At 39.4% G+C, this 16,832-nt stretch overlaps 1 protein-coding gene across 1 annotated transcript; it reads left to right on the forward strand.

Annotated features, from left to right (window-relative positions):
* Positions 1-3,179: 3,179 nt before the first annotated feature.
* On the forward strand, positions 3,180-14,663 carry slc5a5 (solute carrier family 5 member 5). The gene is made up of 17 exons (XM_080473897.1): positions 3,180-3,258; positions 4,607-4,982; positions 5,802-5,867; positions 6,270-6,321; positions 6,722-6,789; positions 7,003-7,157; positions 7,323-7,463; positions 8,599-8,728; positions 8,991-9,079; positions 10,161-10,273; positions 10,513-10,583; positions 10,943-11,029; positions 12,119-12,318; positions 12,541-12,638; positions 13,151-13,236; positions 13,337-13,393; positions 13,664-14,663. Exons 2-17 carry the CDS (start codon positions 4,635-4,637, stop codon positions 13,790-13,792), a joined length of 1,890 nt encoding a protein of 629 aa, XP_080330023.1. The 5' UTR covers positions 3,180-3,258; positions 4,607-4,634; the 3' UTR covers positions 13,793-14,663.
* Positions 14,664-16,832: the final 2,169 nt, after the last annotated feature.

Consider the following 16,832-nt stretch of genomic DNA (forward strand, 5'->3'; position numbering starts at 1 on the left):
GTTGGTCCCAAAACATTGCCTTCAAAGTTTATTTTCCCAAATCCAGCTTTTTCTTGATTTTCAGCTATTTGAATGTTGGATCATAGGGGCTGCATTCAGAATCTGCTGTGTCTGTGTGAGCTGGACTGGCTCCGCCCACACATGCCCATCTTGGCAACAGGGGGAAGTACTTCCAGTACTGCCATGTGCCAGAACAGAGCTGCCTAATTGTGGGAGGGTCAAAGGGCGAGCCTACCTTGATAGGGATTGGCTAAACCCCCGATGACACTATATAGGGTTTGATTTCTGATTCGCTCGTTAAAGCACGCACTTCTTAAAAATTGAAGCAAGCCAGGGAGGGAAATGCCAGATTTTCTTCACTTCTGGGGCGTCATTCCAGGAATGGGGATGCTTATTACTGTTGGAAAACCATTAGAAAGTGAATTTTGCATAATATGAACCCTCTAAAAAAAGTCCTACATTCAAGTAGCTTTACTTTTGTGTTTCACTATGATTCAAAGAGCAAAGGTTTGGTTTATTGCTCTTTTTTTTTTATTTGGTGGAAAGTTTGACCTTTGATAAGAAAGATAACACGGAATCAAGAAGGGAAGCTCAAAGTCAATAATGGCCTGTTTGGAATCAAATGTCACATTTTATTTGCTTCACCGATATTGGCCCATTGTCACTTGGTGCTAAATGCTGACCAACAAATGTTAACATCTTTAGTTTGACAGTTGTGATGGCGAAGCAGCCAAAAGCAGAGACGGGTAATCGGAGGTAAAAAGGAACAGTTTATTCTCTCCACAAAAACACAAAGCGAGCCGGAGTACGGCTGAAAAAACAAAACAGGAGTGCAAGCAGCACGCGTCGGAGACGAGACGGGAGGCGACTCCAGGACCACTCAGGACGATCGACAATAATCCGGCAGGACCCTTCGATCAGCTGCCGGTTTAAGTAACACGCTGATCATGATCAGCCTCAGGTGTGTGTGCTTGTCCCTGGAGAGTGCAGCACTAAGAGAAGGGGAGAAAGAGAGGAGAGAGGTGCACCAAACTGGAAAAAAAAGAACATTACAACAGTGCTATTGTTTACCAAGGCTGTCAACATTTACTTTTAGTGTTAGCAGTGACTCGTGCATATGTGAAAGGAGTTATTCGGACAACTATTGGGAGTACTGAGACAAAACGTTGTGTCATGACCCAAGAGGAAGCTTTTATCCCTATTGTGTTTTACCAACAACTGCTTTGCCAACTCTACTCTTGACTACCACTGCTGGCAGCTGCTGAAATGTGGCAGCACTCTGCCCGTTAAATGTGTAGTTAAGGTCAACTGGAAAGTATGCTTTCTTTCTACTTCTTCTTCTACTTCTTCTTATTGTTATTATAAAAAAAGAATGTGAGAATTTGATTTTCCATTTTTTCCCCACTGACGACATTGCACGACTTCCCCATTCTTCTTTATATCCAATAAGTTCTCCTCCTTACACACACACACACACACACACACACACACACACACACACACCGTAGATCAATATTTCATCAATGCTTTTTTTGAGTATTTCCTCAATGATAAACCAGTATTCCTGTAACACTGAGACTACTACAATATGCGCAGTATGAGATAAATAACACAAGGTGCGTGCACTCGCTCACGCATTAACTCCCAGACAGTACATGTGCTGTGAGTGCAACATATCTATTTTACGTCATACTTTTCATCTGTATTACTATATTGCTTTGAACATCTCTATGATCCTCTCTGGGTTCAGTAAAGTCTGATAGTTAATCCTCTGTTCATTGCTCTGGAGGAAAACAACTGAAAGTCCATCTTGACACAATATTGTAAAACCTTATAGTGATTTTCTGGCAGCTCACCATCAAGTAAATTAGTATCCAGTTCTCTTTGGTGACCGTACTCAAATGTTCATCACTGTATTATCACTGCATTTACTTTCACTGTATCAATGCTGTGTTGTTACTGTTATTCTCTTGCAAGTGAGGCCATGCGCTCTATTCCTATTTCATGATATTTTATATTCCTTTTTTGGGATACATTTATTATAATGCTGATTTAGTCCTTTGAGTAGTTTCTCTCACTCATTGCTTCAAATAGCTTTGGTTTAGAAGAGAATGCAACAACAAACACACTGATGAGGACAGAGAGGCCGGGCAGACAAGACGTGGACAGACTGAATGATCAGGTGAGCGGAGTTTTTTAACATGACCACACACAGATCCACCATTGGCATATAAACCAGACATCAAGGTGACATTGTTCCATCACACCAAGCCCCACGTTGTTGTGAGGTAACTGAGAAGATGAATGCAATTTACTCTAGAAAACATTTTAATTAGAAGTAACATTTTGTTCATGAGTGATTCAATTGAACAGCAACCACAACAATAGCTAACAGAATATATTAAGGCTTATTCTGCACTGGCAGGTGTGAAGTCAATCAAATGTGTGCAAGGGCTGCAATCCGCTGAGAACCAGCCCCCTGGAGCCATATGTCATTATTGTTCTTTTGTAAATACAGTAACATACCATTGATGCCACAGCAGTGGAGTTCTCTGTTGTCAAAAACGTCCTCGTTACCACACGATGGTGGTGGTTTGTGCTCACAACCTCACAGATGTTCAATAGTGTGAATGTTTGCATGTTCTCCCTCTGTGCTTCATGGGTTTTCTCTGGGTACTCTGGCTTTCACAGTCTTATGCTGGAATATCATCAGTGACTGTGAGTGACTCTCTCCTGGTGGTGACGATATCAGGGTTATCTTACTGCAGTCTTAAGGGTATTTCAGGGTTTGAAACTACAAATTGTAACGTCGGAGGACAGTTATTGGGGACTGATTATTCAAGGGTATAAACTCTTGACTTGTGATACGATAATAAAGAATATAAACATTAACCACTTTGGGGAGAAAGTTAATCAAAACCCATCATATTTTGTGAAATTCATACATTCAAACATTTCGATTTTTCACAGGTGAGTGAATGAGCCCAGTCTTTTAAAAAAAAAGAAGAAAAAAAAAGATCATGAGGCATGACTGTGCTTATTCAAACAGCAACAACTTCTAAGCAACCTTCATGACGAAGACACACACACACACACACACACACACACACACACACACACACACACACACACACACACACACACACACACACACACACACACACACACACACACTCATAGATCGAACCAGCTCCCAAGAGCTGCTCGCGCATTCCTCTCTGTCTGGAAGCAGCACCGGAGCTGAACTGAGTAGCAGTGGTGAGTTTTCTTTAACTTTTTCTTATTCCTAAAGAAATATTTAATGCATTTGTCTCGCCTAATGCACACATTAATTTAACTAAATACACAGTTATACTCGTTATTTAATGGGACTTTTTTTTCAGGACTGTGCTTTTGCTAAATGACAGGACATTAAAAAATAAGGAAATGCATGTAACCGTGAAAGAGCTCTCAAATACTTTGGGATGAGAAGTTTGATTTTTGAGATTATGACTTCTTTACATTTCATTGGCTTGATTGTTAAGGTCCTATTATATAAAAAATTTATATCAGAACATGTCTTGTGAAGGGTTAAAATTATGTGTTTGGCTTAATTTGCTCCCCCAAACTTTCCACTGAATTAATATTAGAAGTTGTATAATTAATCAGGTGGCCCTGTGCACTGAGCAGGAGTAAGAGTTGCTTCACCAGAAACAAAACAATGCCCTGTTTCTGTTATTAGGAGAAGGATAAAGCTGATTCCAGAAATCCCACAAAAGCAGCAGCTGTCATAATGTGTAGCACAACTTTAAATCCACATTTCATTGGTCTGTCATCAATTTACAACCATCAGTTCAGAGGACATAAGGAGAAACGTGATAGTTACCAAATATGGTCACTGGTGCCATAAAGGGTTAATAAATGTTCTTCTAGCCATGGACATTGTTTTACCAGACATTAAAATTGAGGACTAAGGTCTTATCTTTACAGCTTTTATTGTTGTACATCTAAATGGAACAGGACGAGATAAATCACTGAAAATAAATCCCTCATGGTTTTTACATACAGCACCGTGGTGCTGTGAAGTCCTTGGAATTACTTCCGGCAATTACAGTAAGCACAATTACCAGCAACCCAAACCTTTTCAACTATGGGGAAGCCAGGCACCGAGATAATAGAGACAGTATAATAACCAGATACATATCAATTGTTCCTTTGTTTAATTGCTTTAATTATTTCTGTTTTCTGTCTTTTTTTGTTTGGTTTTTTTGCAGCAAGAATGACGTATTTTACGATGTCAGTTTATCACTTTGTCTCTGAGGATATCCTACATTTACATGGCCACACAGTGTTTATTTCTCACCATCATCGACTCTGAGCTTTATGAGGAAAAAGATAACCATGCCGATATAACTGCAATCAATTAACATACAGTGTTTTCTTCAAAATGTATAATTCAGTCATTTTTATTATTTTTCCTGAAGAAAGGAGTAGAACAAGTTCAGTTTGCTTCTTTTTTTTGTTTCTCCCCTCCAGTTCTTGCCTAATGTTTTTACACATCTGTAAGTACATCCCCTACATTCTGCCCATTGTTTGATCACTAATAAACTGTCTTATCCTCTAACAGATCCGCCAAACATCTGGATCATATAGGAATGATGAATGATCAAACGGGCTTTGTTCTGGCTGACTACGCAGTCTTTGCTGCCATGTTGTTAATTTCAATGGCAATAGGACTTTTCCAAGCCCTGAAGAAGGGGCGGAGGGAAGCCACAGCTGAGGATTTCTTCACTGGGGGTCGCAGCTTGCCAGCTGTGCCTGTGGGGCTGTCGCTCTGTGCCAGTTTTATGTCAGCGGTCCAGGTTTTGGGTGTTCCTGCAGAAGGTTTTCGCTATGGCTTTAAATTCCTCTACATGTGCCTCGGACAAAGCATCAACTCCCTGCTGACGGCCTACCTGTTCCTGCCTGTCTTCTATAGACTGGGGATCACCAGCACTAATCAGGTTATGTTGAGCTTTCAACTACTGGCTCAGTCCTTTTATGAACTGATCAAGAGTTTGTTTTTACAATGGCAGACTGAAATATAACGGCCGAAAAATTACAGATGGAGTTTGTAATGGTAATCATTTTTGAATTATTTTAAATTTGCCAATTTTATTTATTTTTGAGAGCACAGCGTGCAGGCAGTCATGTCAATAGACTGCTTATTAGAGAATTTCCCACATTTTACTTTGTTGTGGTATTTCTTTGGTATTCTCTGGTTTCATCCCATCAAATCATCAGTTAAACTTTTACTATGATCATTGCAATTAAAATAAATATGGCAGGAGTTATACACAATACAAAGGGAAGCTTGTAAAGTTAATACATTTTACAATAATAGATTAAACTACAAAGATATTGAGTTTTGCAGATGATCTGTGGTAGAATATTCATATAAGAAGTCGTTTATTTTAGAAATACTTGCTGCACATTTCAGATAAGCTCAATAATTCACCAGAAATGTGAGACCAGATCTGTGACTGAATCATATATCCATGTCTGTAGAAACAAGCTTTACGAGGAACGAGGAATCAAACCTCTCAGAATAAATGTATTATCTAAAATGGATTGAACAGATTACAATAAATCGAAACAGATTACATACCAAAGTTTGTTTTAGCCAATCACAATGTAGAAATATGGTCAAGATTCACTTGAGACACCGTTTCAATGCACCTGTGGATCATCAAACACTGTAAATATTGAAGGTGAAGATGGATGAGGGGTGTGTGTGTGCCGACATGCTCTGTGTCATAACTCTGGCCTTCTGCCTGTCACAGTATCTGAAGATGAGATTTGGCCGAGGGATGCAGCTGTTGGGAAGTGTCCAGTTTCTCATTGCAACGGTAAGACAGAAATCATTCTGTTCTCCCTCATTCAACCTGGAATAAGTCATCACCATGTATTCAAAGAGTTTAACGATGACAAGAGAATATTTTAGTGGTGGCTTCGAGGTTAGAGAGGCGGACTTGGGATTGAAAATTTGCAGGTTCGATCGCCAATGTGGACAGATCCCCACTGTGGGTCCCTGAGCAAGACCCTCGACCCCCATCTGCTCCCTGGAGAGTCGTAATGTGGCCGTACCCAAGATATATGATTTGGTCAATGCAGGAAAGAAATTTCCCCAAGTGGATTAATAAAGTACAATTAGTCATTAGCTTGAATACAAACTTCAGGGACTGTAAGCTGTGAATCGAGATTGTACAATCTTTATTGCAGTGTGTTCACACATTTTCTTTTGTCCACAGCTGCTCTACACAGGGATCGTTATCTATGCACCAGCATTAATCCTCAACCAAGGTAATGCAGATTTGATAAAATCCATTTACACAGAAAATGGAAAACACTGAAATACTAATATTAATTATAATAATAATCATAATAATCATAATCATAATAATATATTTACATTTTCAAGTGTCATTTTGTTCAGAAAACCACATTGTAACATATTTTTAACCATTGTATGTCCAACAGCATGGTTTTCAAATATTAAACTATTTCTTAATTCATCTTTTATTTTATTCACTACTTAACATTTTTAATGTCACAATTAGACTCTGACAGGCCCAAGTTGGTCAACGTTTTATAAGTTACGGACATATTGGTAAATGCTCACTGGCATTCTTAAAATAAATGTATATATCAACAGTTCGATAATTGAATGTATTAAACTGAAATCCTCATTGTATATTTACAGCAACTGGCCTCAATATGTGGGTGTCTTTGTTTTCTACTGGGATCATCTGCACATTGTACACCACACTGGTAAGTAACAACATAAGCTCATTAACTTGAATGACACTTAAAGCTCCTTGTTTTAGTGGATTAATGATATAATATCATTGCATAAGAGTTGCATTGTGACTTTCAATCTTTATTTGAAAGTCACAAATAGTATGACTAATATTATTATGGTGTGCTGTGATGTGCCCTCATCTGTTACGGTGTGAATGTGTCTTGTCCACCATCTGTGTGCAGGGTGGCATGAAAGCTGTGGTTTGGACTGACGTTTTCCAGATCATCGTTATGTTGTCGGGTTTTATGGCCATTTTCATCCACGGCACAGTCCTGGTTGGTGGTCCTGCACGGGTACTGGAGATCGCCAACAATGGATCACGCATTAATTTTGATGAGTAAAAACAATTTCAACATCTAACTTTTTGGGATTGCTGTGACACATAAGAACAAAGTCAACCCGTAAAAGCCACCATTGTATGTAGTCTTCATGACAACAACTTGATTGCAATGTAACTTGTGTTTTTACCTTGGACATGTGATAATAGTTGTTCATTCTATAGTTTCAGTGTTGACCCACGGCAGCGTTACACTTTCTGGAGCCTCTCGGTCGGGGGTGCGTCAGTCTGGCTGTCCATGTACGGGGTGAACCAAGCACAAGTCCAGCGATACATCTCCTGCAGGACAGAGAGGGACGCCCAGTGGTGAGAGGAGATTAAACATTTCAAAATGTCAACATGCATTCAAATGGTTTGAGCTTAAAGACAAATATTAGAGTAGGGTCTGTGAAGTGACCCCATTTTCTGAGGAATCTTTTGGGGGGAAGCCAAAAGTGAAACTGCAGCTGCATGTAACAGGATGAGAAGGTGTAATGATGAAGACATCTGCAAAATACCCATCACATCCATTACATAAGAATTGAAGTACTGGAAATGGTAAATAGAGATCTAAAGACAATAATGCGGGTAGGTTGTTTCCCTTACTTTCCTTTGGGTTCTACATTTTGTACAAATTAGTGATGGTTCAGAACACATTTTCAATATTTGCATAGATATCAAAGCTTCAGAAGGCTATTTGTTTAAGGTGACATTATTTTGACCAACAAACCATCATGCTTAGTTGGTTAGCACTTAGTAAAACACCTTTATGAACATGTAAGACATGGTAAAAGATGAATACAAAGACATACAAAGATGGGAAATGTACACGACTAATGCTGGGGATAAACGACAAACATGCAGACAGAGTAATGAAAACTCATAATTCATGCTGCCTTTCTCAGATACTTACGGAATACACAGGAATAGACCCACCCAAACCTCTGTAGATATTGAACCATCACGTGGACATCGTGTAACCTTTTACCTTGTTTTGTTTTGTTGTTGTGTGTTTGTGGGACAAGCAGGAATGAAATAGAATATCCATCATTACTTTAATTCGTCACTGTCTTGATTTTGACTTTAAAATAATACCTGACAAATGTATGGACAGTAAGTATCTTTTTGTATTCCCTAAAAGCTCTTTATCAATTCCAAATGAGCTTTTCACCAAATAGGTTGAAATTAGAAATCCATTATTAGTTAGATCATTTGTTTATTTGTATTGTTCCATCGCTAGGTGATTGATGACGTGTGTGTGTGTGTGTGTGTGTGTGTGTGTGTGTGTGTGTGTGTGTGTGTGTGTGTGTGTGTGTGTGTGTGTGTGTGTGTGTGTGTGTGTGTGTGTGTGTGTGTGTGTGTGTGTGTGTGTGTGTGTGTGTGTGTGTGTGTGTGTGTGTGTGTGTGTGTGTGTGTGTGTGTGTGTGTGTGTGTGTGTGTGTGTGTGTGTGTGTGATTCCAGGGCCCTGTTTGTGAACCAAATCGGTCTCTGCCTCATTGTGAGCAGTGCAGCAACCTGCGGCATTGTCATGTTCGCCTATTACATCAGTTGCGATCCTCTGAAGTCTGGAAAGATTACAGCTCCTGATCTGGTAATTATTCATGTTAAACAAGTTTTTTTTTTTTTAAACTGTTTTAACCCAATCCATCTTCTATAATTTTACATTTGAGTCGGACACTCATTTGGCTCTAAACTCACCAGGCCTCTGTTTTGTTAGTGTAGCTCGAATTCAAAACACAAAAAATGTAAGCATATTTTACAAATTCACAAGATAAAATGCTCCCTGTGTATCAAACTGACTACTCACTAATGTTTCACATTTTCATTTTTACCTCCATGCTCATCCGGTGAAGTACATGCCTTATTTTGTGTTGGACATATTCAGACATCATCCAGGATTCCCAGGTCTTTTCCTTGCCTGCGCATACAGTGGTACTCTGAGGTATTTCCATTTTAGTTACCTTAATTATGTTTTCATATTTCAAGCATTTTTTTTTTTTTTTTTTTTTAAAGCTGTACTGAAATATAAACAATAAGAGTATTCAACTTTACTGTTTCATTCTTGATGTATTTATAAAGGAATTGATGGAACTTTTTACCCCAATAATTCAACTGCCGCTTTTCAAATCAACCCTATCAGCTTTTCTTTTATGGCACTTTTATTTGGAGGTTGTTTTTTTTTTTTTTACTTCATACACAATAATAAATAAAACAACAACAAAAACAAACAAATTGAGTCCTGTTCATTACAAAGGCAAGAATAAGAAAACATGAATATTCAGAAATCAGTCCATAAAAAACCCAAATGGCAACAAAAACACTAAATGCCAGAAGGCTCATAACAGGGGGAGAGTACTGAATACCACATAGATCAAGATACAGCAACATACTATACTTTATTAAAGTGGTTCACAATTCTTCCTGGAGTCCCCCCACTTTCTATGACGCAGCCATTTTAAATGAACGGCTTTTGTGGGAACAGATCATGTACAAATCATTTTGTGGGACTACTTTTATTTCGTGAAATGTATAATTATATCGGCCCTTTAGTCAAATAAAGCCTTAAGATAAGTATAACTAGAGAAATGACACTATGGGGAGATTACAGGTGACACATTTTAGTCTTTACTTTTAGTTCAAATCAAGATATGAAAAGCATTTCAGCTCACAGATGTCATCATTATCGAGACAACTTCCACCCATCAGATCTTCTATAATAGTGTGCAAGGGCAGGATACATGCTGGAGAGGTCACCAGTCCTTCACAGGGCAAACACAGAGAGACAGACAACCACACACACTCACATTCACACCTTGGGCCAATTTAGGTTTACCAGTTAACCTCACACATGTTTTCAGACTGGGAAAGGAAACTGTAGTTCCCATGCCCACATGGGGGAGAACATGCAAACTCGTAAAATAACTTATAGAAGTGAAAAAAAAACCAACATGTTTTTCTGCTTCTTTTTAAACTGTCGTACTTCTGATGAATTGGATTTCTTGTAAATAAGTTTCTTTTGATAGCACGGCTTCCACAAGTATCAATGCCATGGCAGCAGTGACAATGGAGGACCTGCTGCAGCCCCATCTCCACCACATGACACAGAAGAAACTGGTCCTTGTTTCCAAATCACTGTGTATGTGGATTCTTGCTGACTGCTGAGTGGCCACTAATATGAGTTCTTAAAAACATTTATTTGGTTTTAGTATTTTGTTTCTTTTCAAACAAGATGTTTGTGAATCAAGGCAGATTTGTCCACCTTCTGTCCATGAAATGCAAATGCAGAATTTCATACTAGCTACTGTTCATTTAACAGGGTTTGTCCAAGATTATAGGGTTGGCTCATATTTTGCATTCTTCCTCTTTCCCTACTAGCTTTTCTATATGGAGTTGGTTGTATCACAGTTGCTGCTCTGGCCTCCTTCTTGGACTGGGGAGTTCTTCAGGTATAACATCTACAGTTTTCCACACTGTGTGACTTCTGATCTGCCATGTAAAAGCCACATCTGTAATATAGCAGCGAGTTCACACTCAAGGAACATAACTCGCCTACTCTATCTGCAAGTAGCTCATGGAAGTATATGGAAGTTAATGTAATGACAACAGTTATACAGAACAAGAGTACTTCTGTAACGTTTCACTGCTGCTATTATTTTTAAATTAAAATGATTTAATTCTCTGAAATGTAGCTGATATTAATGCATGTATTTATTGTGCAACATAATCAGAAGTTAAAGCACTTGATATTGAGCAAAGCAGTAATTTGGCTGTATGTTTCAGTATATGACTGGTGCTCTCTCTTCAGGGATCGTTCACAGTCATGGGTGTGGTCAGCGGCCCAATACTTGGCGTATTTATTTTAGGAATGTTTGTCCCGATGGCAAACAGACTGGTGAGTGACGTTGCTCCATAAAGATCCTTTATCCTTGAGTTTACATTGTGAAGTCAAGTAACCTTTTAGATATTTGACACTGTGCCATAATTCAAAATGAATGTCAGAAATATGTTTGAAGCGTGTGAGAGCATATTGCATGTATTTAATGTACCTCACGCGTGCAATGCAGATAAAAAATTTTCCTTGTAGGGGAACATGAGTGTGGGTTTTTAATGGTTAAACACTTATGACCAAATACCAAAAAATATTATGAGACTGTCAATGTCACGTTTACATTTCATCTGCAAAGTTTGTATCCAAGACTTCGCTGACTTTCATATTGGAAGCGTCACCAAAATAATTTTGTTGTTACCAATAAAAAGTAACTACAGCTGCTTGTTACCATTTAAAAGACAGTGTCCCAAAAAGGTTGGCGGTTCAGATACTTGTACCGGCAAGTGATGCTGATGGTGAAAGTAAAAATCTCTGCTTGTGTCCTCTTTAATCACAATCACTGTGGTCCTTTCAAGCAAGACCCATAAACCCCCCCCCCAAACACTCCCCAGGTAAATACCCCGTGTTCTCCGACTGGTCCTTTGGGATGGATTAACCACAGAGGACAAATCTCATACTGCCCTGCACAAGTAACAGATACATTCCTTTTCATCCATTCTTCTGTTTTCTTAGTAATAAAAGAAACTAATACAATGACACAAAAGAAAAAGATATAAAATATTGAACTGCCAAATATGTTCTCTATTTTTTTTAGTTTCCTATTATAACATACTAGAATATCTGTATCATTGGTACAGATTGAGTCTGATTAGTACTTTAGAAGGCCCATTTTAACTGCACTGAATTAGTTGGCTGAGTTTCATCTTTCTGCTTTATCAAAGGGAAAACGGTTCTGAAATGTGTCATTAATGAAAAATATCCCTCAACAGCGAATGTCACCACTTCTTTGGCATCTCAAGGCTTAATCTGCCATCTAACATGCACAATGAAACTATGACAAACAAAACAACAATGACAAAACTATTATAGTTGCAGTTACTCAGTGATCATTTATACTCAACACGGTTCCATTAATCTTTTAATGTCTTTCAGGGGGCGTTCTCGGGCATTTTCGTGGGCTTCTGTGTTTCTCTGTGGCTCGCCGTAGGTTCAACTCTTTATCCTCCCAGTGAGAAAACCATGGGTGTCCTCCCCAGCTTCACAGAAGACTGTGGATCCACAAACACCTCCTGGGACCGCAGGCCAAGCCAGGACCTGCACTCCATCACCAAACTTCACCCAGACAATGAGTGGTCAGTGAGATGAAAAAGGGCATAACAGTACAAGAAACGTTGGATTAACAAAAACGCATTTTGTATTTGATTTTGATGAATTTAGTTGTTTGGTTTCTCGTGTTTGGTCGAGCAAATCAACTCTGCAATACTAAAAGAACACCATAAAAAAAAATAAAAAAAAGACATCACTTTCATCATCACTATGTGCAATGGTTTAATTCTTTTTTTTTCTTTACCAAGGGGATTGCATAACTTCTACTCCATGTCCTACCTCTACTTCGGTGCGATGGCAACCAGCTCCGTTGTAATAGTTGGATTGATTGTGAGCTACACAACAGGTAAAAAGAGATTAAATATGTTGTAATGTTATAATTTACTTAAAATATTAATCTTATATTCTTATAAAGTGCCCAAGTGAAGGAATCAGTATTTAGATTTTTGACCAATACCACAATAAGAAAGCTCAGATTATCGTCGTGATTATCATTCCTCCTGAACCACTCAAATACAAACACCCAATTTATTTCATCAGGTCTAAGTTGCTGCTCTAAATATTTGAACTGAAAAATATATGAATATATCACCAGCATACACTTGTCAGTTTGACAACAAACGTCACCAAGGTGAACTGTGTTACTCTTTTTGTTTCTGTTTAGTTTTTTGTTTTAAATAACCATTTTGTCACCTATAGCTGACACAAACATTAAGGCAATCACTTCTTGTACTGGGACACAATTTTGAGGAAATGTGGAACTAATTGTGTCTGAAAAGAAGCAAAAAGTCAATTTATGGAAAATGTCTTGCGTTGCATTTTTACTGATGTTATACTGTTATTGTTTTGTTAACACAGGACCAACAAAGAGGGCCACTATTAAAAAAGGGTTGTTGTGGTGGGATCTAATCGCACTTAAAGAGGGTGAACCACCAGAGCATAGAGTAAGTACTATTATCCACTCTCTTTTGTTTAGAGGAAACTTTGCACAATTACAAATAATTGCATGAGTGACTTATCGACACTTTGTGTGTTTGTTTTCAGACGGGTACTTTTTCCAGAGTGTTTGCCTGCGTTGGGCTCAGGACACGGCAAGCACCTGTGAGAACCAACAGCAATAACTTTTTAAAGAAACTGATTTGTTGCGACGAGAATTAATGCAATGATGACTGCAAAACACTCTCCTATATATATATGGACAAAATGTTGGATTAGGACATGTAGGGGTTTGGGTTTATTTATTTTTTTGTAATTGAATGTTGTGTTTTTAATTTTAAAATACGGATACATTGCACTTGTCTTAATTTTCCCTGTCCACGTCAGCTGTTTTTTCATTTTGTTTTGACCTGCGATTTTTGTCCATTTTTGCAGGAAGAGAAAGTGGCAGACAAACGACAGAGTGTCCCTCTGAAGAGCCTTCCAAGAGATGGCATGAATGAAAAAGAACTAACAGACGATGGAAAGAATAAATCTCTACTCATAGATAAAGTGTTGGTTTAGAGAGATATCCCAAGTAAGCCCGATTGGCATTTACACTTTTGTACAATTGTATTTTTCTGTTTGTGTTTGGTCTTTTTTCTTCCGTACAGCACTTTCGTTTCTTCTCTAGGACAGACGTACATTTACGGACACAGTTGGGCTTTTATTACTGTGCCAAGTATATGTAAGATAATGTACTATCTTCAGAAATGATGAAAGCATTTTTTTCCACCAGGATATTCATTCTGGTATGTCCCATATCTGTACAATTGCACACCTGCACTTCAAAAAGCATCAACAGGTATATGACAGATGATGAATAAACGTAGTCTGGCTTGGACTACGTGTTACCAGGAATTCTATCCTAGTTTTCCCAATCTCCACTGTGGAGTCATGGTGGTATGTCTATGTATAAAATGGGATTACCTTTGGCTTACAGATATCGATTTACTGTAACATGTCTACAACAGGAAACTTGGTAAAACAAGCAGAAATTAATTGAACTTATTGCATATTCATCCTAAATACAGCAAATATGCATCAAGGATCACATGTTTTCATTACATCTGTGCAATGCAAGTATACTGAATAGGCTTTCACGGGGCATTGTCTTTAAGAATTAATAGTTGAGGGCATGGAAAGGAAACCTGAAGGATTCAATATCTTCAGTAGTTTTGCAGCTGTGCTTAATGTGAAGTGATCTTACACTTGCAAGCGCACTGTGGCTTGTATTTAATTGTGGTATGCTGTGGTTTGACAGTTACCATTATCCCACCATCGAGCATATTCCAATACAACTGCTAGTATAAGCATTCCATGTATTTCAAAACAAGTGTTTTTAGTACATACTGAGCATTTTTCTGCTAATAAATAAAAAAAAAATATTGCACCCAAACAATATCTCTTGCTGCCTGTGTTGGTACTTGTACTTATTGCTCCTGATGGCTTTGTGTACTATGTGGACTCGACCAACAACACGAGGGATGATAGTTTACCTAAAGCAGCGACTCAGTTGGTAGAGTGGGTCTTTTTTCTAATCACATGTCCATATATCAAGGTCTTTGAGAAAGACACTGAACCACATATTAATGTCAATAGAGGTTGATGGCCTTGACTTTAAGGTAACTTTCTGAAATAGTACTGTTTCTCCATCGTAGTAAATGGAACGACTTGGTTTATCGCATTGCTGCCCCTTGCTGCCATAGCTTCGATGACTACTGTATTACTATGGGAATTGTTGTCATCCACGATTCTGCTTTGGGTCTCAGCGTTTTCATATGTTCCTGTTCTTAGTGGAATAGGAATGTGAGACAGCCTATGCATTTTTTTTTTTTAATGCAGTCAATTCCTTGTTTGTAATTTATACAATGTGCAAAGTGGTTCTGCTGACTGGATTGTAACCTCTGACAAGTCCATTTTGGCTCACGGGCTGCCTGTCCGGCACCACTGCTATATCAATTCTTTTATAGTTTCAGATTTTCTAAAACAAAAACAAACAAAAAAAACCCACCCACACATTGTCCTTCTTAGTATCATAGTATTCAAGGCTTTCTGCAGGTGCAGCGATTCAAATCATTGATGGCTCCATATAAAAAAAATTTTAATTTGTTTATCCCCTTTATTCTTCAGACTATGGTAGGTGTTTCATAGGCCGCCCCCAGTCATTGTTACTGAATACCTGAGTAACTTTAAGAATGGGTACTAAAGAAGTTGACTGGGTACTCTTACTTTTAGTAAATGAGAGAAAATAAAAAAAGTGCATTCAAACCAGCCCTGCTATAATCTGAATAAATCTTAACTTGGTACTTCATACTGTCACCTCAAAACATCAATGAGAACACATGGCTGGATCCATCATGGCTGCCACGTTGTAACAGACATTACAAAGGCACTTCTTTATCACATGGGTCCTTTATTGCCTTATCTTACATGATTCCGCCGCTCAACAGATATAAAAGTAAGCATAACATTTCCAGACACTCTGTCTCTGAAGATGAGGGTGTAAAGCCAAGCTGCAGGTCAGTCTCTGAGGATGAGGAGTTGTGCCAGTGTTCTTCCCGAATCCCCCTCCACGGCGCCCCGGTGCTTCACCACTCGTCCGCGGCCCGGTTCGAGTCCTCGTCGGCTACAGCACAGTCCAGCCGCTGGACGCCGGCGAGCGCCAGGTCTCGCTCGTTCAGCTTTTCCAGAAACGACGAAAGCAGTCGTTTGTTTAAATGGTCCGTCAGCGTCCTCTCCTCCTCGACGTGCTCTTTCGCCTGGTTCGTCCCCGGCTCCACTTCCTCCTCCACCGGGTCCGCGACGAGCTGCGGGGCGGCCGACTGCTCGTTCAAGGACAAGCCGTTCGACTGCTCCTCTTCCCCGGACTGCCGCTCCGTCCAGCTCGCGGCGTCCGCCCCGGATTCCGTCTCCATTCGCGAGATTAAGTTGGTCTGCAGGGCGGCATTCTCCAGCTCTTTCAGGCGCTTGCTGAGGAGGCCGCAGGCGGGCGGCTCATTGCCAGCCGGGTTGTTATTGTTGTGAGGGGGCTCGCCAGTTTGCTCCATGGCGCTCTGCGTCAAGAGTGCAGCCCGGGCCGTGGATGTTCAAGACCGGTGGCGCAGCCTGAGAGGTGGCGCCTCCCTGCGGCCGCTGGAAGAACAGCACGACTTGAAAACGTCCTGTCCTGTGAGCTGAAGGGGAAGGGAGCACAATAGTGGCGCCCTAAGAATTGTTCATCTTGTTTTCATTGTATTCGTGCACACAAAGTCATTATCAAAAGGACTTCATACTCTTGGCTAAAAAACTGTTTTAAAAAGGCACATCTAAATTTGTGGGGTAAAAAAAACTAAAGAAATGTTGAAAGAACTGTTTAAAACCAAAATGACTAGGGTTTCTAAAAGTAAAAACGCTTTAAAATGGGAGGGGATGAATGCACAAAACTGCTTAGAAATAAGATCAAATGGTTAAAACAGTGAAAACGTAAAAATGGCCACAAGAAAGAAATGCTGGAGAAGGTCGAAGCCACTAAACTCAGGTGCAGGGGCACATGATGCATTCAGACTGAAGCTCGCTTTCACCG

This window comes from Lipophrys pholis (assembly GCF_963383615.2).
Source record: "Lipophrys pholis genome assembly, chromosome: 10".
Taxonomy (NCBI): domain Eukaryota; kingdom Metazoa; phylum Chordata; class Actinopteri; order Blenniiformes; family Blenniidae; genus Lipophrys; species Lipophrys pholis.